This window comes from Gouania willdenowi, chromosome 9, assembly GCF_900634775.1.
Source record: "Gouania willdenowi chromosome 9, fGouWil2.1, whole genome shotgun sequence".
Lineage (NCBI taxonomy): Eukaryota > Metazoa > Chordata > Actinopteri > Blenniiformes > Gobiesocidae > Gouania > Gouania willdenowi.
In genome coordinates, this window is record NC_041052.1 from 35,886,025 (window position 1) to 35,909,262 (window position 23,238).

At 37.4% G+C, this 23,238-nt stretch overlaps 2 protein-coding genes across 3 annotated transcripts in view; one reads left to right on the top strand and one right to left on the bottom strand.

The window, feature by feature from the left end:
• The window catches only part of tpcn1 (two pore segment channel 1), a 39,098-nt gene extending 32,292 nt beyond the window's left edge, over positions 1-6,806 (top strand). Inside the window, 7 exon segments of the mRNA XM_028458369.1 lie at positions 275-390; positions 477-523; positions 1,543-1,611; positions 1,713-1,809; positions 3,942-4,081; positions 4,180-4,260; positions 6,241-6,806. Of these exon segments, the coding sequence (XP_028314170.1) occupies positions 275-390; positions 477-523; positions 1,543-1,611; positions 1,713-1,809; positions 3,942-4,081; positions 4,180-4,260; positions 6,241-6,384 (694 nt within the window). The 3' untranslated portion in view covers positions 6,385-6,806.
• Positions 6,766-19,923, bottom strand: slc8b1 (solute carrier family 8 member B1). 2 transcript variants are annotated; one of them, XM_028458351.1, is made up of 15 exons: positions 19,519-19,923; positions 18,083-18,235; positions 16,216-16,268; positions 15,008-15,065; positions 12,862-12,967; positions 12,586-12,753; positions 11,160-11,273; positions 11,010-11,084; positions 10,792-10,922; positions 9,950-10,091; positions 9,738-9,859; positions 8,795-8,948; positions 8,468-8,548; positions 8,166-8,230; positions 6,766-7,115 (listed from the first exon to the last, which is right to left on the bottom strand). In XM_028458351.1, exons 1-15 carry the CDS (start codon positions 19,681-19,683, stop codon positions 6,918-6,920), a joined length of 1,785 nt encoding a protein of 594 aa, XP_028314152.1. In that variant the 5' UTR covers positions 19,684-19,923; the 3' UTR covers positions 6,766-6,917. The 2 variants fall into 2 exon arrangements, with proteins under 2 accessions (XP_028314152.1, XP_028314150.1); XM_028458349.1 differs by having other exon boundaries at positions 11,010-11,087; positions 19,519-19,922.
• Between the last annotated feature and the right edge of the window lie 3,315 nt (positions 19,924-23,238).

The window sequence follows — 23,238 nt, forward strand, 5'->3', positions numbered from 1 at the left end:
TTAAAATAACAATTCAGGTCTTCATTGTTACATATCAGGCTTATGCTTAAGTATGAAGTTTTAAATTGGCACGGTAAGTGCACACTCAAGATATTTTGTAATGCTTCATCCAACAGTGGTTTGCCATCTGATAGCAAACCAGTAGTACAAGTAGTACCAGTATTACTAGTTCTACTACTTAGTTGTGCCAGCAGTAAAAGTTTTAAAAACCAAAGTGTGCTTCATAGCTGTGGATGGAAAAATGAATGTTTTTTTTCCAAATGTTTCCTATTAGCACAAGCACAGTGGCAGATTCCTACAGACAGATCAACGTCACATACGGAAACAAAACAGTTTTGGAAGAAGGATATTATTATCTCAACAACTTTAACAACATCCTCAGCAGCTTTGGTGAGTTAGAGATTTATCTGTATCTGTGCTTTGATCAATTTAATTTATACAATTGAATAATGAATGCTTCCTCTCTTTACCTCCAGTGACACTGTTCGAACTGACCGTGGTCAACAACTGGTACATAACAATGGTGAGATCACATGACTCGTCTGTGGCAGACATGAGCAACACGCGGCCCGGAGGCCACATGTGGCCTTTGGTCCCCGAAATGAACACACAAAATGTACTCCAAAATTCCCTGATGTGACTGAAAAATACACAAAATGCATTCCAAAAACACACAAGTTGACTACAAGAATACATAACAATATACAAAACAACATTAATATACACAGAAATTACTGCTTAAAGAGACAATCACAAAAAACGACACAAATTGACTCAAAAAACATACAAAATGAGAGAAAAATAAAATATACACAATGACAGGTGTAAAGAGTACTGTTATATCCTACTGAAGTAGAAGTACTGTTACTTGATTGAAATTGTACTCAAGTACAAGTAAGTCATGCATAAAATACTCAAGTGCAAGTGAAAAGTTGCTCAATTAGATAGTACTCAAAGTAAAAGTTACTTGTTATTTTCATCCCCCACAATTTATTTTGGTAATAAATCTTGCACAATTGGAACTGTTTAAAAAAAAGGATTGTCAAAATGTACAATTATTTTTTAAGTAAAATAACACCAATGAATTCAATTCAAAATAAAGTAAGTACAGTATACTGTAGCTACATTTATGAACTCCAAAATAACCTCCATTCAAGGCTGTTTTGGTGTCGTTCATTACGTCTAATCTGATTGGTTGGCTATGATGTGATGCATTTAACTGTTGTCTGGCCATTTCATTTTTTGTAATTTCACAATGTCTGTTGATCATTTTAAAACAAAAAATAATAATTTACTCTGTAACGGTTGGGTGTAGACATGTAAAAAAAATTACTTTACTTCTTTTAAAGTAAAATGACTGATTTAGAAATACTATATACTCAAAAAAAAAAAGTACAAGTATCCATAAAAGCAACTCAATTACAGTAACGTGAGTACTTGTAATCAATTACTTTCACCTCTGCAAAACGACAACACTAAAAAATGAGATAAACGTGACTATTGCTGGTCAGTGGCTGTAACCGTCTCTTGATTCTCCCACAGGAAGGAGTGACTTCTATGACGAGCCACTGGAGTCGTCTCTACTTCATGACTTTCTACATCGTTACTATGGTAACGCCTTTGATACAATAACAAAGCTGTGTGGTTGTGTGTGACATTCTGAGTGTGCGACCGTGTGTGTGTGTGTGATGGTTTATTGGCTTCCTCTACAGGTGGTGATGACCATCATTGTGGCCTTCATACTGGATGCGTTTGTGTTCCGCATGAATTACAGCCGCAAGAACCGGGAGACACCGGAAAATCCCGAGGGTGGGTTTGAGACTTGCTGATGTCAGTAAAGGAGAAGTCTTTAAATATGTTAAGGTTTCTTTTATTCACAAATTGACTTTGATCTCCTAACATGTTTCGACTGCCAACTGATTGCTTTGATGTGTCCATATTAAAGGTGTAAGAAAAAAATCTCAATATTTCACCGTGCGATTATCGTATCGATCCAAAAAATGTCTAAATGTCTTTTTTAACCATGTCTTTTTTAACCATGTTTTTTAACGAAAAAAAACATTTAATTGCGCTCATACATGCCTAGCACGTAAACGCCCGGTCACTGGGTGTCAGTGAATCACATTAGACCTTGTTAAACTACATCACTCCTCAATGCATTTTTGCATTGAGGATTGCACTTTATTTTCATAAAACATACTGGGCACTTTTCTAGAGGTATGTGGTTACTTTTTTAAAGAATTGAAGAACTTAATAGAATCAGAATCTGTTGTAGAAGCAAAAGTTAATCTTTTTGTAAAATGTAATTTCACAGTTTGATAAACATACCACTTGAACTACAATTAGTTACCATTTAAAAAAAAAAAAGTATTTGAAACCACTTTGTACTTGTAAATGTGCAATTTGTAATTATTGATATTGCGATGAATATTGTATTGTCTAGTATTGGGATATATCGTATTGTGACATGTGAATCCTATCGTATCGTCAGATTCATGGCAATGCACACCCCGAGTCCTTATGAGGTCTTTCTGGGCGTGGCCAACCTGAGAGTTTTCTCAGGCTGGCCACGCCCTCTGTCGCCCCCTGGTCTCTGGAGAAGAGAGTCCCAGGTGTGGAAGAGTGAAAATATTTCCTCATCCCTGTTGATGTTGAAGCTCCGCCTTCTGATCTCAATGCTTTTTTGATCCAGCGCTTGTGCTTGTTTCCCAATTATTGTTGTGTTTTCCCACTCCATAAAGTGATTTTCTGTTTTTGCAGTGGTCTTGCAAATATACATACTATATATATTATATATTTATAAATTGCAGATTTGAGACTTTGCTGTTGTGCCTTTTTCTTCCCCATCCTTGTGAGTTGTCCTGCTGCTGCCGTCTCCTTTCCATTCCTTCTGATGTTTGTTTTTCCTTGTATTAATTATTCTTCCTCATAAGGACACATCAAAGCAATTAGCAGACACCTCTGAAGAAGACTGGCAGTTGACAGTCAAAACATGTCAGGAGATCAAATTAAATTTCCTGAAAAAAAGTTGTCTGAATGAAAGAAACCTTAACACAGTGGGTTCCCAACCTTTTTTGGATCGTGACCCCATTTTAATATCACAAATTTCTGTCGACCCCTAAGACTTTATTTTCCTACTTAGTTTTTGATGATGTTTGTTATCCACACATGGTGGTGGTAAGCTACTATTGTAGCTATAGCTTCCCTGGGGCAGACTGTCAGAAGCAAGGCTGACCTCACTCACACACCACATTCATACTAGGCAATGTGGGTAAAATGCCTTGCCCAAGGACACAATGACTTGGACAAAGCGGGATTTAAACCCCCAACCCTTCGGATATTGGACGACCCAGTCTACCACTGAACCACGGTCGCCCCGATAATATATGATTTAATATATAATAAATTATAATATTTAATATTTTTACATTATATTAGATTTATACTTGAGAATGCAAAATAGAATACAGTTGTTTAAGATTGTGTTTTAATTTTTTTAATATATACTTTATTGCATCAATTAACAAAATAAATTTTATTTTTACAGACAGCTGTCAGCATTTTTTTTAATAACACAAAATTGACAAAAACAGAACAGACCAAACAAAAAAATAAAAGACATACATAAAATTAAATTGGGGATAAATAAAAATTATAGGTACCTTTTTTTCACTCAGCTTTTGATGAAATTATGTAATTGTGAAGTCTATTTTCAGAATACAATTTATTCATGTTTGTGTTTAATTTTGAGAAGAATAATTTAAAAAAAAAATTATTCAGTAACTTTTACATTTTTTTATCAATTAGACATTTCAGGTGACCACACATGGGGTCACGACCCCAAGGTTGAAAAACACTCTTTACATATTGTTTAAAAAAAAGACAAATGTGATGTTTGTTTGGCTTACGTGTGTGAGGTTGTGCTGATTCCTCTGTTCCAGATGAGAACGGGATGGTGTTTGAGGTGGAGGTGAGCAGAGAAGAAGCCCTGACGGCTGTGGAGCTTTACAAGCAGATGAGTTCAGGACAGTTCTCGCTCAGCTCTCTACAGGGCGTGGTCCAGGTGATGGAGCGTAGCGGGGTAAGAACCAACACACACACACACACACACACACACACCATAGTTCACTGACTACGCGCTTATGCCTCTCCTCTCCTCTCCTGCCTTGTGCTGTGCAGCATCTGTCACTGGTGTATCAGGGTCGGAGGTCCCGCACAAAAAGTGACCTCAGCATGAAAATGTACGAGGAGGAGATGCAGGTGAGGATCTGATAATAAATAATGGCTCAGTCTGCAAACTGCAGATTACAGCTGGGGGAAAAAAAAGAGCAATTACCACATTATCGCGCCTTGGTTTGCACTTCTACATATAAATAATCAATACAGTATTTAACGCATCAACAATATCTATGCAATAAGTGACAGATATCAGGAGATTCACTTTAAATGTCCATGTTTTTGTGTCTAATCTCTGTTTATTGTAGGGCAGTGGTTCTTAAACCTTTCACAGTCCTGCACACCTTCAGACATTTAACCTGATACTTTATTCATGATACAACATGAATAATAGCTTTATTTTAAATTATTTCACTGACCCATAAGCTACAGCTCCAGGTCCTCAGGCCCCAGTTTGAGAACCACTGCTCTGGTTTGTCCCCCAGGCCTTGAGATGGACATTTGATCTAAACCAGTGGTTCTCAACCTTTTCAGCCTGCGACCCTTAAAATAAAGGTCCCAGAGACCGGGGACCCCCACTGTACCTGAAGGTGGTTAAACGCAGACGTGAACATTGAAGAACAGTCATGTGTAGACAGGGCCATCTATAAGGAGGAATAAAGGGGAGAGATTTTTGGGGTCCATCCATAAAGTCAGCAAAATGATGGTCCATTGTTCTATGAATCTGTGATAAACACATTTATTTATTTATCTGAATAATATCTACTGTTATCCAGAAAGTTTTTTATTTGCACCATAGTATATAGTCATCTTAAAGATGTGAATCCTTGTTTTAATCAGAAATGAAATGGGTTAAAAATGACCAAAAATGGTGGGAAAGGTGGTGAAATGGGATTTTAAAAACCACAGATATTGGTTAAAAGTAGCAAGTTAGAGTGGCCAAAAATGGACGGTAAAAGTGGTAAAGTTCAAAGTTTCAATATTGGCTTAAAAGTTGCATAAATAGGGGGAGGAGGGGTTGGAATAATGCAATTTAAAAAGTTGGAACAATTAGTTTAAACTGGCAAATAATGTGCATAACAAATAGTGAATGTGGTTAAACTGGCAAAAAACAGACATTAATTATGGTGAAATGAGGTTAAGACGATATTTGCGTAGTTAGGTGGGAAAAGTGGTGGGAAGGGTTTATAAGTGCCAAACTATCTTGCAAGTGGGAAAAAAGTGGCAGAAATGGGAGTAATGTAGCAAAAATGCATTAAAATGAGCAAAAATATGGCAAGAAAAGGTGATGAAAATAGGGTAAAATAGGGTGTAGTTGCAGAAAAAGGGTAAAAATAAGCAAAAATGGGTTTAAATTGTTAAAAAAAATCCTAGTTTCCAGATGCCTTTAAGAAACTATTTAAGCCTGTTTTAGGTTTTTTTTTTGCCATTTTCTCAATTTTTCCCTGCTCATTTTTTTCCACTTTCAAGACATTTCTGTCACTTATAAACTCTTTCACCACTTTTCCACCTAATGTTGCATATGCCACTTTTAAGCCAATATTGACACTTTGAACCCTTTTTTTTTTACCACTTTTTCTGTCTGTTTTTGGACCATTCTAATTTGCAACGTTTAACCAATTTCTGTGGTTTTTAATATCCTATTTCAACACCATGTCACCATTTTTGGTCACATTTAACCCATTTTATTTCTGATTAAAAGAAGGATTTACATCTCTAAGATGACTATATACTATGGTGCAAATAATGTTAAACTTCCTGATTAAAGTGGATATTATTCAGTTAAATGTGTTTATCACAGATTCATAGAACAATGGACCATCATTTTGCTGACTTTATGGATGGACCCCAAAAATCTCTCCCCTTTATTACCCCTTATAGATGGCCATGTCTCCATATGACTGTTCTTCAATGTTCACGTCTGTGTTCAACCACCTTCAGCTACAGTGGGGGTCCCTGGTCTCTGGGACCTTTATTTTGGGGATAGACCAAAAAGGTTGAGAACCACTGTTCTAATGAATCAAGAATGGATGAACACTAACGGTTCTGATTCTGTTTCTCTAGGAGTGGTACATCGAGTACTCAAAGGAAAATCTGCCTCAGTCAGACCAAAGCTTGGAGCGAGACGTGGACAGTCCTGGTTCTGGTTCGTCTCCTTTTTCAGGACCTGGTCTCAGCTCAGAGCCTGGAGCTCACACCATAAACTAATACGTGTTAACCCTTTCATCTTCGCTCTCTACTACTAACCTGAAAACGCCTGATGAAAGACCGGTTCCAATGTCGGAAAAACCACAATGCGTTCTTAACGTTTTCATGGTAACCCCATGCCCTAGTTTACAGGCTCATCCGTAACAACACTATTTCCTTTGTTCTCTACAGACCAAAACTATGAACACTGACACTCCGTTTAGTTTCACACAGTGTCTGGACTAACGTCTCAGACTAAGAATATTTTACTTTTTCTACACCTTGACCTTGTGTAATGTATTTGAAATAAGGGATTTTAATAAATAGTCCAATTGTAAAGTCTTTGTTTTATTATTGTACTCTGGTTCTTAATCAATAATCACTGAAGCAATAAAACAAATGTTAAATATGAAATAAAACTCTTTTTAATTCTTCAAAGAGCAGCTTTGCACCCAGTGTGTTTGATTTACAGTAAATTCCAGTTCATTTGGGGAAAAAAAGGCACAGAGTGAAAAAAGTTTTAAATTGTTCCTGGAGAAGTTTTCCTTCCACTGTCACAACTCGCTGTAGTGGATGATTCCAAACTCTGTGAGAAGTGCGATCAGGAGAAATAAGGCGTAGAAGACGAGGAGAAAGATCCCATAGGGCCGACCCAGATGAAACCGGCAGAGCGGGACGGTGATGAAGGACACGACCAGCGACAAACCAAGAGACGCGGCGAGGGTCCACGTCAGAGAACCCTCGGATACAAACTGGAAAAAGGAGGAGATGCATCATCCTCCTATTATCACACATTTTACCCTTGGGGTCAGTCTGACCCCAGGAATATTTGCCTCCTTTTCAGAAAATTGTTGACCAAGTTTTAACACTTTTAGACACTTTATTTATATATTCAACAAATCAACAAACACTTGATAATGATACCGTGACCTGAAACTTATAAATTGGAAATAATTTATTTTCAATGGTTTTCATCCAAAACTTCTCAAATTTACTGACAACGTTAATGACCACAAGCAGGGCCGGCCTTGCCGTGAGGCAACCCAGGCGGCCACCTAGGGCACCGTCTGCTGTAGGGGTGCCAAATTGCAGCCACAACATTGCATTGCCTTTTTACATGGTTTTATTCTATATAATTGTGTTGTTTGCACATTGTGTTCTTTAGTTTTAAGATTTTTGTTACTGACTAGCAAAAACCAAACAGAAAAGTAGAAATTTCCTTGCACTTTTATATTTTATTTCAACTTGTGATCGCACTGTTTGCTTTTGGATTTTGCACCCGCAGGACATTTGCACTATACCTGTAGGTGTTATATTGTAATAGTGTATTATTCTAATTTCTAAAATAGGTTGTATTTTCGTGCAACGGTTTGTTGTGTCACAGAACAAACGCTTTGTTTTGTCTTGATATTTAAAATAAATGTTTACAACCTGTATATAAAATTTTTAAAATATATATATTATTTATTTGGGGGGGGGGGATCCACTCTTGCCTAGGGCACCAACTCAAAACTATCAACTATGAATCTGCAGGTGTGGTGATGTAAGGTCACACATAGTTAAGTTTTACACAGCTAAAGCTGCTCGGGGTCAAATTGACCCCAGAGGAACACCAATATGTGTTTAGCACATTGAAAAAAATATCATGATAATGTTTGACAATTGTACCCATCAAATTAGGAAAAGTCATGAAATATAATGCAAAAAAAAAAGTCATAATTTTTGAATGATAAACATGAATGGGGTGAAATTGACCCAAAGGATAATTGTAGGGTTAATGAACATGTATGTTAAATGATCACCTGCACGTTGGAGTGTGTCTTCACCATCTGCACTAAGCATCCCAGACCAACTCCAAACAGCATGTCTGAGAGAATCCCAGTTAAAGGTGGTTTTCAGAAAGAGTCAGGCTCTCACACACACACACACACACACACACACACACACACACACACACACACACACACACACACACACACACACACACACACACACACACACACACACACACACACACACACACACACACACACACACACACACACACACACACACACACACACACACACACACACACACACACACACACACACACAAAGGATACTGAAAATGATGCCTCCGAAGCAGGCCGATATGGCCATGCGAGGGTAACCCTGTCGGGCAATGGTGATGTCAGAAAAACAGTCTGAAAACAAGGAAATGTACAACTTCTCATTTTAAAGATTTCCATTAAAATACAGTAACAATCAAAATGTATTTATTTTTCAAATTAACATATAAATGTCACTTTTACCAACCATGGCAAACATAATTTTTCTGAACCCTTTAAACTAAATCATTTTAAAGATGAGTTTGGTGATGCAGGTGTTCCAGGTGGAAAACATGGACTGGTTGGTGGTTCATCAAAGACTATGTAGTGCAGGTACTGTACCTCCGATGCTGTTTCCCCAGGCCAGGAGCGTGAGGCCCAGCACAGTGTTACTGAGACGCAGCACCACACCGAGCATGTGTAGCAGGCTGACTACCTCAGAGGCAGCCGCACTGATCAGCACCGCACTCACCACGAAGCCCAGGACAGCAAAGAGCTGAGGAGAAGCAGACGCTCATTATTAAGCTCCTCCCACTCCAGTTGCTTTCATAACAGTGAATTACAAGGCATGATTACATACTTTTTCTGCACATTTTTTTCCACTTTATAGACATTTGCGGCACTTGTAAACCCTTACCGCCACTTTTTCTACCAAATGACGCATATGTTGACCCATTATTTTCACTTTCACCACATTCACCAGTTTAAACTAATTGTTTCTACTTTTTCTGCCACTTTTAAGCCAATATTGACACTTTGAACCATTTTTACCACTTTTTCTGTCCATTTTGGTCACTTTGAACCCATTATATTCCTGATTGAAACAAGGATATTTAAGATGACTATAACTATGGCACAAATAATAAAAATCCTGGATAACAGTGGATATTATTCAGATAAATAAATAAATGTGGTTTTCACAGATTCATAAAACAATGGACCATCATTTTGCTGACATTATAGATGGACCCCAAAAAGCTCTCCCCTTTATTCCCCCTAATAGATGACCCTGTCTCCACATGACTGTTCTTCAATGTCCATGTCTGTGTTCAACCACCTTCAGCTACAGTGGGGGTCCCTGGTCTCTGGAACCTTTATTTTGAGGGTTACAGTCTGAAAAGGTTGAGAACCACTGTTCTATGGGACCATAGTCATTTGGTTCAGTGATAGATATAGTCGTGTGTCGTCTGCATAGCTGATAATCAACCTTACACTTCTATAGAGTTTGTGAGCAAAGGAAAGACCTGAAAAGTGTCAGGGTGACGGCGTGGAAGCTCATACTCACTGAGTGGTATTTAGGAGGATTGTCATTGGTGGTTGAGAAGAAGACGATGGCCGACAGGAAAAAACCCAGCAGTAGAGTGAGGACCCACACAGGAAACTCTCCTCGGATCAGGTACATCCCGTCTGAGCAGTTCACACGAGCAAAGAGTGAAAACAAAAAGTCTGAGATGACGTTATCTCACAGGTTGCCTGGTACATATGAAATCCACTCACAACTTCCAGACTGGAAGGCCAGCACACAGACCAGTGGAGCCGTGACCATCTGGAGGCAGTTGAGAGGACGTCTCCAGTTCTTGTCGTCTTTGTCTGGGTCGACCACGGGAACACAGAGCAGCAGCAGCAGCTCCACAGGAGTCTGAGAGGAGAACAGAGAATGAAAGATGACATGGTCATTCAAACACACATGCACGCACGCGCACAAGCACACACAGTCTTGGGTGTTCTTGGAGTCCTTTTGTGTTTTATTTTTTATTTATTTCGTTTGTGTATTTTTTTTTTGTGAGGACTTTCCATTTAATATGTTTTCCTTTTGTTTTTGTGTATTTTTGTTGTTTTATATCATTTTTAAATAACTTGTGCATTTTTGTAGTTATCTTTGAGTCATTTTGTGTGTTTTTATTGCCATTTTTTATATGTTTCTCTTATTTTGGGTATTCCTGTTGTCGTGTTGCACTTCTGGAGTCATTTTGTGTATTTTTTGTTTCAGACTGTTTTATTTTTATTTAATTTTTTGTGTATTTTGGTTGTCATTTTATATGTTTTTTAAATTCTTCAGTTATCTTTTTTGTTTTTGGAGTCATTTTGTGCGTTTTTGTCGCCATTATATTTATTTTCAGTTATTTTTGTGCATTTTTGTAGTCGTCTTGTGTGTTTTGGGAAGAATTCTGTGTATTTTTGTTATCCTTTTGTGTATTTTTGCTGTTGTTTTGTGTTTTTTGTTTTTGTCATTTTATGTGTTTACTTTGTGGGGGCCAATGTAAAGAAATATAACAATGTGAACAGGTTTAGTTTATCTACAGCATTTAAAAAAATAAAATAAAATGCACAACACACACCTTGAGAATCTTAAGAGCCCTCCATGTCCAGGGTTTCCTCCTCCACTGTCTGTGGTCCACTGGGTTTAAAGAGCTCAGCAGGATCTGAAACGTGGACTCACAGTAAGGCAGAAGTGGTCGGTACTCTGACTCTGGAACACACACACACACACACACAGTGACCTCCTGTTTTTAAACACACAGTAGCTGCTGTTCCCTCTGAGCACAATGACTGGTACCGTAATCGTGCTGCAGGTTTGCAGCGTTCAGACGTGTAACTTCCTCCTCTGACAATGACTCAGAGGAGTGAAACTCTGCTGTAAAGAAGAAAAAGCAGAACATCATAAACTGCCATTATTGTTTTAATCGTGCATGTGTGTGAGTCCAACCTGGAGCAGGGCCAACACTTTGCACGCTGGCGTTTACTGAATATTTCTGCCTCTTGTAGATGTAGGCGCTGATGATGACCATCAGCACGTAAACCACATAGAGACCCAGGTACCCTAAAAGCACAGCACGAGCTTCGTCAACTCTTAAACATTCAGATATATTACTCTCACTTAGTGGGCGCCTTTTTTAAATCTAAATAAACAAATGAAAATAAATAAATACCAGCACACCTCTCAATCAGACATGCAACATCAAACTGGCGGCCCCAGGGCCACAAACGGCCCTCGCTCTTATTATATGCAGCCCCCCAAAGAAAATGCATAAATGACACCAAAAACACAGAAAATTACAAAAGAAATACAGATTACACCCAGGGCGACTACAAAAACACAGAAAACAAATATCAATAAACATATCAATACGACAGGAAAAAACCCATAACTGTCTCTAAAAACCAAAATTCACAAAATGCAGAAAAACAGAAAATGTCAGAAAAATACACATTTACTCCCAAAACACCCAGGGCGACTACAATAATATGGAAAACCAAGAGAAAAATATAAATAAATACAATATATAATAATACAACAATACAACAGAAAATATACACAAATGACTACTCTGCTGCCTGCCTCCTCACGCACACCTGGTCCAGAGAACACATCACCCCCGTTGTCCAACAGCTCCACTGGCTCCCCATTCAATACAAGCTCCTCCTCCTCACCTACAAGTCCCTCCGTAACCTAGCCCCGCCCTACCTCACCAAGCTCCTGCAACAACACCAACCCACCCCGCACCTCCGTCTCACTCCCACCACCCGCACTAACCGCTGGACCTTGGGGGACCGAGCCTTCGCTGCCCCCACCCTTTAGAACTCACTCCCACCGCCCATTAGAAACTCTGACTCACTACCAAACATTACTCAAAACCCACCTGTTCAAACGGGCTTTTCCATAAATCCCCTTTTTTATTTTGAGTGTCAAAAAAAGCACTATCAAAATTTGATGTATTATTATTTATATTACAAAAATACAGAAAAATATACAAAACATCACAAATTGATTTTTTTTTTCTTTTTTTTTTACAAAATTACTATGAAAAACTAAGAAAGATATACAGAAAAAGATCAGAAAAATACCCCAAAAACATGCAAAAATTGAAAAACGCAGCAACAAAAATACACACATTGGCCCTCATTGATCAACCATTCAATATGGCGTTCAATCATATTCAACCAAGCGTCGGTATTTATCAATTCTGCAGTGAGCGCACACTACGAACAGATTATTAAAACTAATTAAACTAAATAAAATGAAATTCAAAAAGGCCTAAAAAAGCAAAACAAAAAAAGAACAGCTGTCCAAGTAGTGTGTGTGTGTGTGTGTGTGTGTGTGTGTGTGTGTGTGTGTGTGTGTGTGTGTGTACCCAGGGTCTCTCCCAGCGTTGTGGTTCCTCTGTACAACATGACAAACGTCCAGAACACAGCCACCATGTAAAAGATGACGTCACGCAGGAACGGACGTGAGGCCACGGCAAATGGTTTGACCAAAGCGATGCTGCCGGCCACCACCGTAGAGACAAAGATACCAGCTCCTGAAAGACCATGCTGCTGTTTATTAAATGCCTTTATTTAGTGTGTGTGTGTGTGTGTGTGTGTGTGTGTGTGTGTGTGTGTGTGTGTGTGTGTGTGTGTGTACCCACCAAATAAAGCTCCTACAGCCATCCCAGCAGTGTGAGGTCTGGAGAACGCTGCCATGGCACTGAAGATGTCTGGAGCTCCGTTACCCAGAGCTAGAAACGTCACGCCCTCAGCACGGACACTGGTCAAGGAAACTGGCTGCCAGGGTTGGGGTCAATTACATTTTTCAATTACAATTAAGTCTACAATTATCCATGTTCAATTACAACTAAATTACAGTGACACATTATTTTTTCCAATTACAATTAAAATTACAACTATTCTTGTCCCCCGGGAAGTCAATTACAATTACATTATCAAATACTAAAGTTGAACTACAATTAATCAATAATAGTAAAATGATCCTGATGAGAAGTGACAGGTAAACTTGATATGAAACACATTTTAATCATTGTTAAAGCAGAACTAAGTAACTTGTGCTTAGCGCTCCCCCTAAAGGTCCCTTTTGGTTATGTCACTGTCGTAAACACTCTGCACCCCCCACAACCTGCCCCACCCCACAGCTACATGAGCACCTTTGCTCTCCCAAGACAGTAGCAACCGATCACTGAAAAATCCTAATACAACAGTGACACTAAGGGTGCTTTCACACATATAGTCCCATGTGACCATGTGAACAGTATGAGGAAGAGAGACAAGTAAAATAAATGAATGATGTGGGAGTAATACGGAAGGGAGTGTGTGTGATGTGTTTGTTTGTTTGTTTGTGTGCTGACAAAGCGACTCTGAAAATGGATGGATGGATGGATGGATTTGTGTGTGTGCTGCCTGATGGAACGCTGGATTGTGTGTGCATGCCTGTTGCCGTGACAACAGTGTGTGTGATTGCTGTGTGTTGCTGCTGAGCTGTCACTGCATAGAGTTGCTCCGTTCCTCAGACAAAGGTCTTCTCTGACATTTTTTTGCTGGCTCCGCATGATATAAGTTTGAGAAAAGTGAATTTGTAGAAAAACATGTGCAGCCACTGGGCTGGTCATAATCTAGCATTAGTTTGTACTGGGCTGCCGTAAAGCAGTACGCCTTGCCACCGTGTCAGATGCAGGAAAGTTGCAAGTGCGATTTTCTGTCCAGAGACAGCAGGGGGAGATGAAAGACCCCCCAACCACCCCATAAACACTTGTATTACCCTCACAGGGACTATGAGAAGGATTTATTAGGGTGAAAAATCGACATAGTTCTGCTTTAACTACATATGTGTAAACATGGCTCCCCAGGTTTGTGTTTAGTTAAATGTAAATGACAGTTTTTATAGAATTTTCAGGCTACTTACATTTACAAAGTCTATTATCTGAACTCAATTATGATTACAACAGATTCTTCCAATCATAATTACAATTATAATTATGTCATAATTGTAATGAATTATCAGATACACAATTACTATTATAGTTACATTTTTTAAGTACAATTACGTCTTCAATTATCAATGTTCAATCATAACTAAATTATGATTACTGTGACCAGAATTTTTTCCAAATACAGTCAAGATTACAAATATTATTTTCCACCTAAAAGTAAATTGCAATTACGTTCTCAATTAATAAAGTTCAATTACAATCAATCACAATTACTGAGCCTGAAACAATCTCTTGTGTTAGCTTTCTGTTAGCATCTCTTATGATAACAGGTCAGTTTTGTCCCATGTCTTAAATCAGCTGTAAAATAAACCAGAAATGTTACATATCATCTAAATTTGTTTCTCATTTCTGGGTATCTTGTTGGGCTTCCTAATCAATGGAAATATTGGTATTAATTTTTTTAGTTGTGGCCGTCTGAGCATTTTTTCTGTCAGTATTGTCCTAGAGTTCAATTATTTTAAAAATGGTAAAATTATACTCAAGAGCACTGAGCGTGAACGGTTAATCTGAAACATATTTTAATAACTACATATGTGTAAGCCATAGAACTGTAACATGGTTTTGCATTTAATTAAATTGTAATTGACAGTTTTTATAGAATTTTCATGTCAATTAAAATGACAAAGTAATTTATCTGAACTCAATTACAATTTCAATATGATTACAACAGCAACAGTGTTTTTCAATTATGATTCCAATTATAATTATGTCATAATTGTAATTAATTATCAATTACAGGATTACAATTATAATTGACACCCACCCTGGTGGCTGCTCAGAGAAAGGATACGGCCACGTTGTGCGTTAGATGTAGACTGCAGGAGATGGCTGACAGGTTTGGACAGAAGCTGTTGGAGGGAGAAAAACAAATATTTTTATTGTGGAAAGATGTCTTTTTTTTTAAATAAAAAAGTCAACACCAGAAGATAGAGATTTAAATCAAACATGGGCAACTAAAGTAAATGCAAAAAAGGCTCCAAAACAAACAATACTACAAAAGAATGCCCTAAATTTGCTCCACAAAAACACAAAACAACATTAAAAATACACAAGAGATTTTTAAAACACAAAACCACAACAATAATCCACGAATTGACTCCCAAAGTACACAAAATGGGAGAAAAACAAAATGCTAATCCACAATAAAAATACAGAAAATGCAGAAAAATATACAAAACTATATCAAAAAAATTTGTAAATATAAAAACATGCAAAATAACAATAATACACAAAACAACTCCAAAAACACACAAGATGGCTACGCAAATACACAGCAAAAAACTTATTCCAAAAACACAAAATCACAAAAAAAAAACACACAAATTGACCCCAAAACGCAACGAAATAAAAGAAAATATACTAAACCGCAATAAAAATACACAAAGCAAAAAACAACAAAAACACAAACAAATAACAGGAAAATATACACAAAGAAAAAACAGAAAACATTCAAAAGAAAAAGAAAAAAAAACACAGATTAGAGAAAAACATACAAAATAACAACAAAAACGCACAAAATGACAGTAAAAAATACACAAATATAACAACAAAGAAACAGCCTTTGTTGTTTGCTGTATTTATGCTCAGATCAGTCATTGTTCCTAATGCTGACATGAATGTTGATAACGTGGCCCTTAAATCAGATAAATTCATGTTTGTGTCACTGCTGTGAGAACATTTCCCATTATTGATTTCAATGATTAGTTCTTCAGTCACAGAGTTTGTTGCTGGTTGTTTTTCAGTTTGTGACAAGAAAGTTATAGAAAAGAAGAACGGAACAAGCTTTACTTCCTCTGGCATATCCCACCATCCCACAATTAGAGAAACAGCAATGGAACACTCTTTACTGTCAGGTGATTGTTTGCATGTGACTGCTTCAAGCACCATAAAGCCACCATCAGATTATCTGTGTGTGTGTGTGTGCGTGTGTGTGTAATTTTCATTTTCCAGCACTGACACAGTGAACAAAGACTAAAAACTCCCACTAAGGACACTTACAACTTTGATGCAGTGAGTCCCAGAATGACGAAGAGGAAGAAAAGCCATACGACCTGAGGAGAAGCACACAAAGTTCAAGTTTTAAGGACACACACACACACGCACGCACGCACACGCACACACACAGTGCACTATTGGACTCATCACACTGAAACTCTAGGAGTTCCTTTTTAATACAGAGGGTGTGGATGGTGAATCGTAGCTAGTGCTATATTTTACTTTCGCTTTGCTTCAGGATTTCAGCCCATTAAGGAATTAAAGTCAATAGGTAATAACTAGAGGTGGGACTCCATTGAAATATATATTATATAAATAATTAGAGACTTTGTCATTAAATAATCTTGATTAATCGCCTAGCAATATTTGACACAGGAAGCAATAGTTTTTCCAATGTAAATGGATTTTGATAAATAACTAATAAATTAGTTTAAACAACAAAAATGTGCTTTTTATGTTCAACACTGAGTGCTAACATTATGGAAGTGGATTAGGGCCAATTTTGATGGAGAAAATAATTTTGGGCATATCAAAAATAAAATGTCAGGAATAATGTCAAAAATAAAGTCTAACTTTCAAAAATGAACTCAAAATATTTAACCTGGCAAGAGCCAGATTGATGTGTAGCCCCTCCCTCTAACTCGAGTTCTCCACATATATCTGAGTCTGTTCCTGGCGAATCCTTTCGGAACCAGGGAGGGACATGAACGGAATGCTTGAAGCTGATTGGGCGAAGCGCCTGTCCGCCATGATTTGTTATAGCCAATCACATATCACCACATTGCATTTTGAGTTAATTTTTTAAACTTCAACTTCAATCTCAACATTATATTTCAACTTTATTCTCAACATTTCAACTTTATTCTCAACATTTCGACTACTTTATTCTTGATTTGGCCGAAATTGTTTTCTCCATAAAAATTGGCCCTGATCCACTTCCTTATTAACATAATGTACAATATGAATAAAGAATGTCATGATTGCATTGTTCACAAAGCACAAACTTAATTTTAAGTAAGCTATATTAATGCTTCGTAAACTTTCTAAAACAAATGTTTTTTTTGGGGAAATAAAATAAAAAACAGTATCGAGTACAGAACATTATAGAGAAGTGGAAACATTGCAAAATAGTTAGAATATCTGTGGCATGAAATAAACAGAGCAACTGATGAAGTTGATGAATTTAGTTTGAAATAGTATTTCTACACAGCAGTTCATCACTTCAAACGACGCTATCTGTAGTATTTTAAGTTTTTAAAAACTAAAATTAACACCCACGAAGCACAGCAATGACCTCCCATCTCTTGTGTTATAGTCTGTGCATCAGTATTTTGGGGATACCGGGAACTCGTGAAATGAGAAAGGTCCTGTGCTGTTTGGAGTGCAAAGAAAAAAAGGTATTTACAACCCAAAGTCAATTTTTTTTTTCTGTAATTAATTAATGGCAATTAACACGATAAAGTCCCAGCCCTAATAATCCATATTGACCAAATATGGCAGTTGATCAGCTGTTCCTTGTTGGCTCCAAAAACACAAAGTATAACGCAATTGGCGCAAATACGGCCAAGAAATATCTAGTTATTGAAAAGAGATAGCTTCATTATCTGTATTTAGAATGTTGGGCACGATTTGAGGGTGTTGGTCAAACTGATATTGCGCTTTAGATTCATTAAGTTAAGTTTAAGGCAAAAACACCTTCTACATCATTTCTATTATTTACCTTAATTCTTTCATTTCTGTCCCTGTTTTTAAATTGAAATTACGTAAATAATGCCGCAAATAGAGGAAATGTAAATGGTTATTGCGAGAAATTCAGCTTTTGAAAACAGGAGGAATCAACGTTTAAATCACAAATTGCTTCACGTCTTACACATAGAGAGATGGTGAGCATGGCGAGGTTGGGGGGCAGCAGACAAAAAGCCACATCCAGGTAGTTGATGAAGCCATCTTGCATTTTACAGTCTTCTGTGCTCCTGACAAACGCACAGCGCTCTGCGGCCGTCTGATTCATGACAATGTCACACTGCAACACACACACACACACACACAACGGTCAGACATTCACTATTACGTGTAAACATCCAGGTGTACGTACAGAAAAAAAAAAAAAAAAAAAAAAAAAGAGTAGAGCAGGAATCTGCTTTCAGCTGTGAATGTTTACAAAAATGAACAGTTTTAGGGACAAAAGAAAAAGAAAGCTGGATCTACAAAATTAACTCTAACACTAATTTCATTTTTTTTTTTTTAATTGTCATTATGAAATGATCTATTCGCGTGCTAAAGTGTAGGTTTTATTAATATTAATTTTTATTTCCAAAAGCAGGTTTTTTTAATAGGAAATCAGAACAATTTAAATACTACAACTATTTATGACCTTGTAGGTTTTAGTCACAAATATTTTGAATTGAGTTGTTAATTTTTAGCTAATGATTAATATGAATGTATTCATCTATTCTGAAATTTCCCATTTATATAGAGTAGAAAATATAATACAAGTAAATATATGAATAAACGAGAAATATAAATAAATGAATGAATTAATTCAAATCATTATAAAGACTTAATTTCTACTTCCAAAAGCATTTTTAATAGGAAATTTCAATTTCAACACTAGTACTATTTATTATTATTAATATTATTATTATTATTATTATTATTATTATTATTATTATTATTATTATTATTATTATTATCACTACTACTATTTATGACCTTCCAAATGATTTAGTCACACATTTTGAATTGAAACTATATTTTATATGTATTATTTATAGTAAAGTAAATAGTATATAAATGATTATAATACATAATAAATGTAAAAATGTAATATGAAAATATACTACAAATAAATATGAATAAATACGTATTTATAAATATTAGATTTCTATTTCCAGAATCAGATTTTTTTACTATCAAATATTATTTTAACCATAATCCTATTTATTTAATTATCTCGCTGCGTTTAGTCACAAATGTCTTGAATTTAGATGTTTGGCTGTTGTTGTTTCTACTAATGATTCATGGTAATTATAGTTTGAAAATGCTCCTATTTATTGCTTCGTGTTGTAAGTGAACAGACTAAAATGTATTTCTACTCACATTGTACATCAATAAATATTTTTAAATACAGTATTAAAGTTGGATTATACTTTTCCTCCTCTCTGATTGGCTGATTTTGACCACCTGACCGTATCTAACACACCTGAGTGGAGAAGGTTTTATTTTAATTGATTTATCGACATTTCTCTCCTGCATCACGTGACACCACCAGGTCAGCTGACAGCACCTCAGCACGAGCTCACACACCTCATCGTTGTTGTTTTCCAGCATGGAGTTTAGTGATGCGTTCAGGGACCCTCCGGCTGATGCCAACCCGGGCTGCTTTAGGCTCAGGTTCGGGTTAGAGCCGCAGATGAGCTGCAGGTAGCCCGCACCCAGCACCAGGACCGACAGCATGACCCGCAGAGACATGACCCAGGTTTATCCAGGAGCTGCTCCCATGCTGGTGCTGCCTTCACGGAACCGAACCTCACTCTAAACCTGTGGAGTCCATGTTGTGAGTGAGCGGAAGTAGTTCATGTTCAGACCTCCTCCCATGTCGGTGTAGTTTGATCAGCTGTTGGACGTAAACAACACGACAGTCCGACTCCGCTCACACACTGACGTCTCACTGCTGCAGACTGAACAGTGTGTACACCTTCAGCTCTGGCCCCGCCCAGAGGACCCTAGGCTCCGCCCCCGAAAACGTCACAGGCATTGGTCTAATCCAGAGGTGGCCAACATTTTTGTTGTCCTTTTGTGTATTTTTCCTGTAAAATATATGTTGTCATGTTATGTATTTATCTTGTCATTTCGCTTTTTTTGGACTAATTTTTTATGTATTTTTGTTGTCGTTTTGCTTGTTTGTTTTGTCCTGTGGGTTTGCAGTCATTTTTTTGTGTACTTTTGTTGCCATTTTCTGTAATTTTGTATATTGTTTATTCATTTTGTGTATTTTTGTTTTCGTTTTGTGTTACTTGGAGTAATTTTCTGTATTACTGTTGTCATTTTGTTCATTTTTTGGAGTAGTTTTGTGTGTTTTTGGAATGTTTTCTGGGTTGTTGTTTTTTTTTCTGTCTTAATGGGCCTATGTTACAAATCTAGATTGGAATAATCTCCGTTTGCTGGCTTCAACTAACCCAACATTCTCTGTCAAACAGGAGCTGTTTTACGACCGTCGATCAAAACACGCTAATTTAAGCCCAGCGATTACAGCCTCGCTACCTGCGCGTGCACGTGACAGCGGTGGAGATCGCACCGTCTGACCAATCAATGGAAAGAACTGGCAATGAATGGAGGAACAGCTTATGATCTGAAACAAATGTAGTGAATATAAATCCATGATGACAGCAAAGAGCAACAGTGTTAGTGCAGCGCGCAGCAGGAGGCGGAGCTTTCATACTCACCCAGATCTGATCCACTTCATACCTTGGTCCCGACCAGGATAGGTAGATGATGAATGATGAATAATTAAAATCCATAATTTAGACCAAAAACAACACTGTCATAGAAAAGGCAGGTATAAAACAACCCAGGCAGGAAGCTGCTGAAAATGTATAAAAGCCTGTGATTATTTATTAATTAATGATATTAATCCATTGGATGATAAACGGACAGCGCTCTAGTCAGTTAAACTTTATTACAGAACACATGTTCTTTTAAGTACAGCTATTTATCACACACACCTGGATGAGAGATGAGAGCACATTGTTTACCTGTCGGATGTCCTGCTGAGGCTATGAGTGAATTATTTATGAATGACTTCACCACATCCGTGCATACGATCGACACACAGGCTTCATCCGCTGACTATAGAGTTTTTTCACGGTGCATCATCAACCATATTATCAATCCGGAAGTCGCCATTTTGGAGTCAAGCGGCATGAAATGGTGAACTATTGCCGTGATTTTTGAAAAACGTGGAGTTTTATAGACTAGTTCTAACAGATCAGGGAGAACAATGTCTGCATTTTATAGTCAGTAGTTCTACATCAGTGACGTGAGACTAGCTCACCATTGTTGCACCAGTTGTTATTGGTGTATATGCAAACATGGCCGCCCTCATCTCCAGTCTTACATTTAAATCCAGGTAGTCCAGGTAGTTCTCCAGACATTAGAACACAGGATGGAAGAAAGCGGGCATTCTCTGAGGATTAGCTTTTAGCGTGGTTGCTAGTCCAGCTCCTGCTTCTGATCCCACCGCTTATGTCTCCTCCACTGGCGGACACCGCTGGTATGAGGGTCTGCTGCATCGCAGGTCGCTGGATGTACAGTAGCTATCGTAGCAATCCAAGAATCAAGGTCCAGAGTAGTCGCATCTAACGGACGATAACAGTTTGATTTGCCTTAATCTAAGGTGGTCGTATACTATTTTAGAGTAACTACGCTGCAGGTTCACTGAGAACTGACTAGTTATCTGCCGATATACGGTATATCCATTGCTAACGCGAGCCTCTGCAGCCGACCTTCAAACTTCTATAAGATTTAAAGTCTTCTGCTGTCTTAGGGCTTGGTGAAATCCATGTAATAGTTATGATATCAGGATATATAATAGTCCAGATTTTTACCTCGTAGATCCTGGTTTAGCTTTGCTAGCCACAAGCGCCTCCTTTCCTCTGATAACTTGTGAGATTGTTCTCCCTGATTTGTGATGATTTTTTGGCAATCTATAAAATTCCAAATGTGTCTCACTGTTTGACTGATTGGTACAGCCAAAAACACGGCAATAGTTCACTGTTTAGTCTTAAACTTTGGGATTTTCCTGTCTGCGTGCTGTTTGTAGACCTGCTGCTTTATCTCCAAAATGGCGACTTCCGGGTTGATGACGCGGTTGATGACGCGCCGTGAAAACCCTCTATAGATCAGTCCATCAAATATGAATCTATATCTTTCCTAAAGGATGTCATCGGTAAATGAAAGGATTGCATTTATCATTAATAATCTTCTTTCCTAAACTCAGCTGTCAGATCTACACCAACCAGGATCTTCTATCAATGGGCAGGTCATTTTCTAAAATATCTGATTGCTCAGGAGGCGGGGCTTTAGTACTAGCTAATTCCATTATTTCCATAGTGATTAAGCTCCAATGAGCTTCGTAGTCCAGCACACACTGATTCAATTCTGGAAGTTAGGGCGATAAGAGGTCATCTAGATTTGTAGTACATGTCCTTACTGTATTCAATGGTGTAAGTCGTTGTATTTTTGCATAAAATTAAACCAAGGGCCGCATGTGGCCCGTGGGCCATCAGATGACTCCAAAAACAAAAAAAGACTACAAAAACTATTCAAAATTACAGAAAAATGCACAAAGTTAAAACAAAAATACACAAAACAACACCCTAAAACAAGGGTTCTCAACTGGTCTCACCCTGGGACCCACATTTTCCCACGGTCTTTAAATCGCAACCAAATTTTTGTTAGAATTCAACCGACCAAATTTAGTTTTTCAAAAATAGCTGTTGAAAACACACATACATATTCTTTTTAAAAACATTAATCTATACAGTTTTCTGTGCAACAAAAAAAAAAGTTTCTTTCAAAATAAAAGAGAAGTCCAACATGAGAGACATTAAGTATGTATTTGTTTTTGACCAGATGTTCGCAACCCACCCAGTACAGGTCTGCAACTAACCTTTGGGTCCTGACCCACCAGTTGAGAATCCTGCCCTAAAACATACAAAATTAAAGAAAATTGCACAATATGACAACAAAAACAGACAAAATTACCCACAAAACAGACAAGACAACTACATGTCTTTTTTTGTATGCTGCTGGCTCCGAGGTACAAATTTTTTTTTTATGGAAACCTAAAAATCATTATAAAAACTTGAAAAAACATTGACACAAACCCTGAAAAATATACAGTAATAAAAAAATACACAACACGGCTTCAAAAATACAAAAAATAAATAAATACATGTACAAAACGACGGCCAAAATACCCAAAACCACACAAAAAAACAACAACAAAAACTACATGGAATGAAA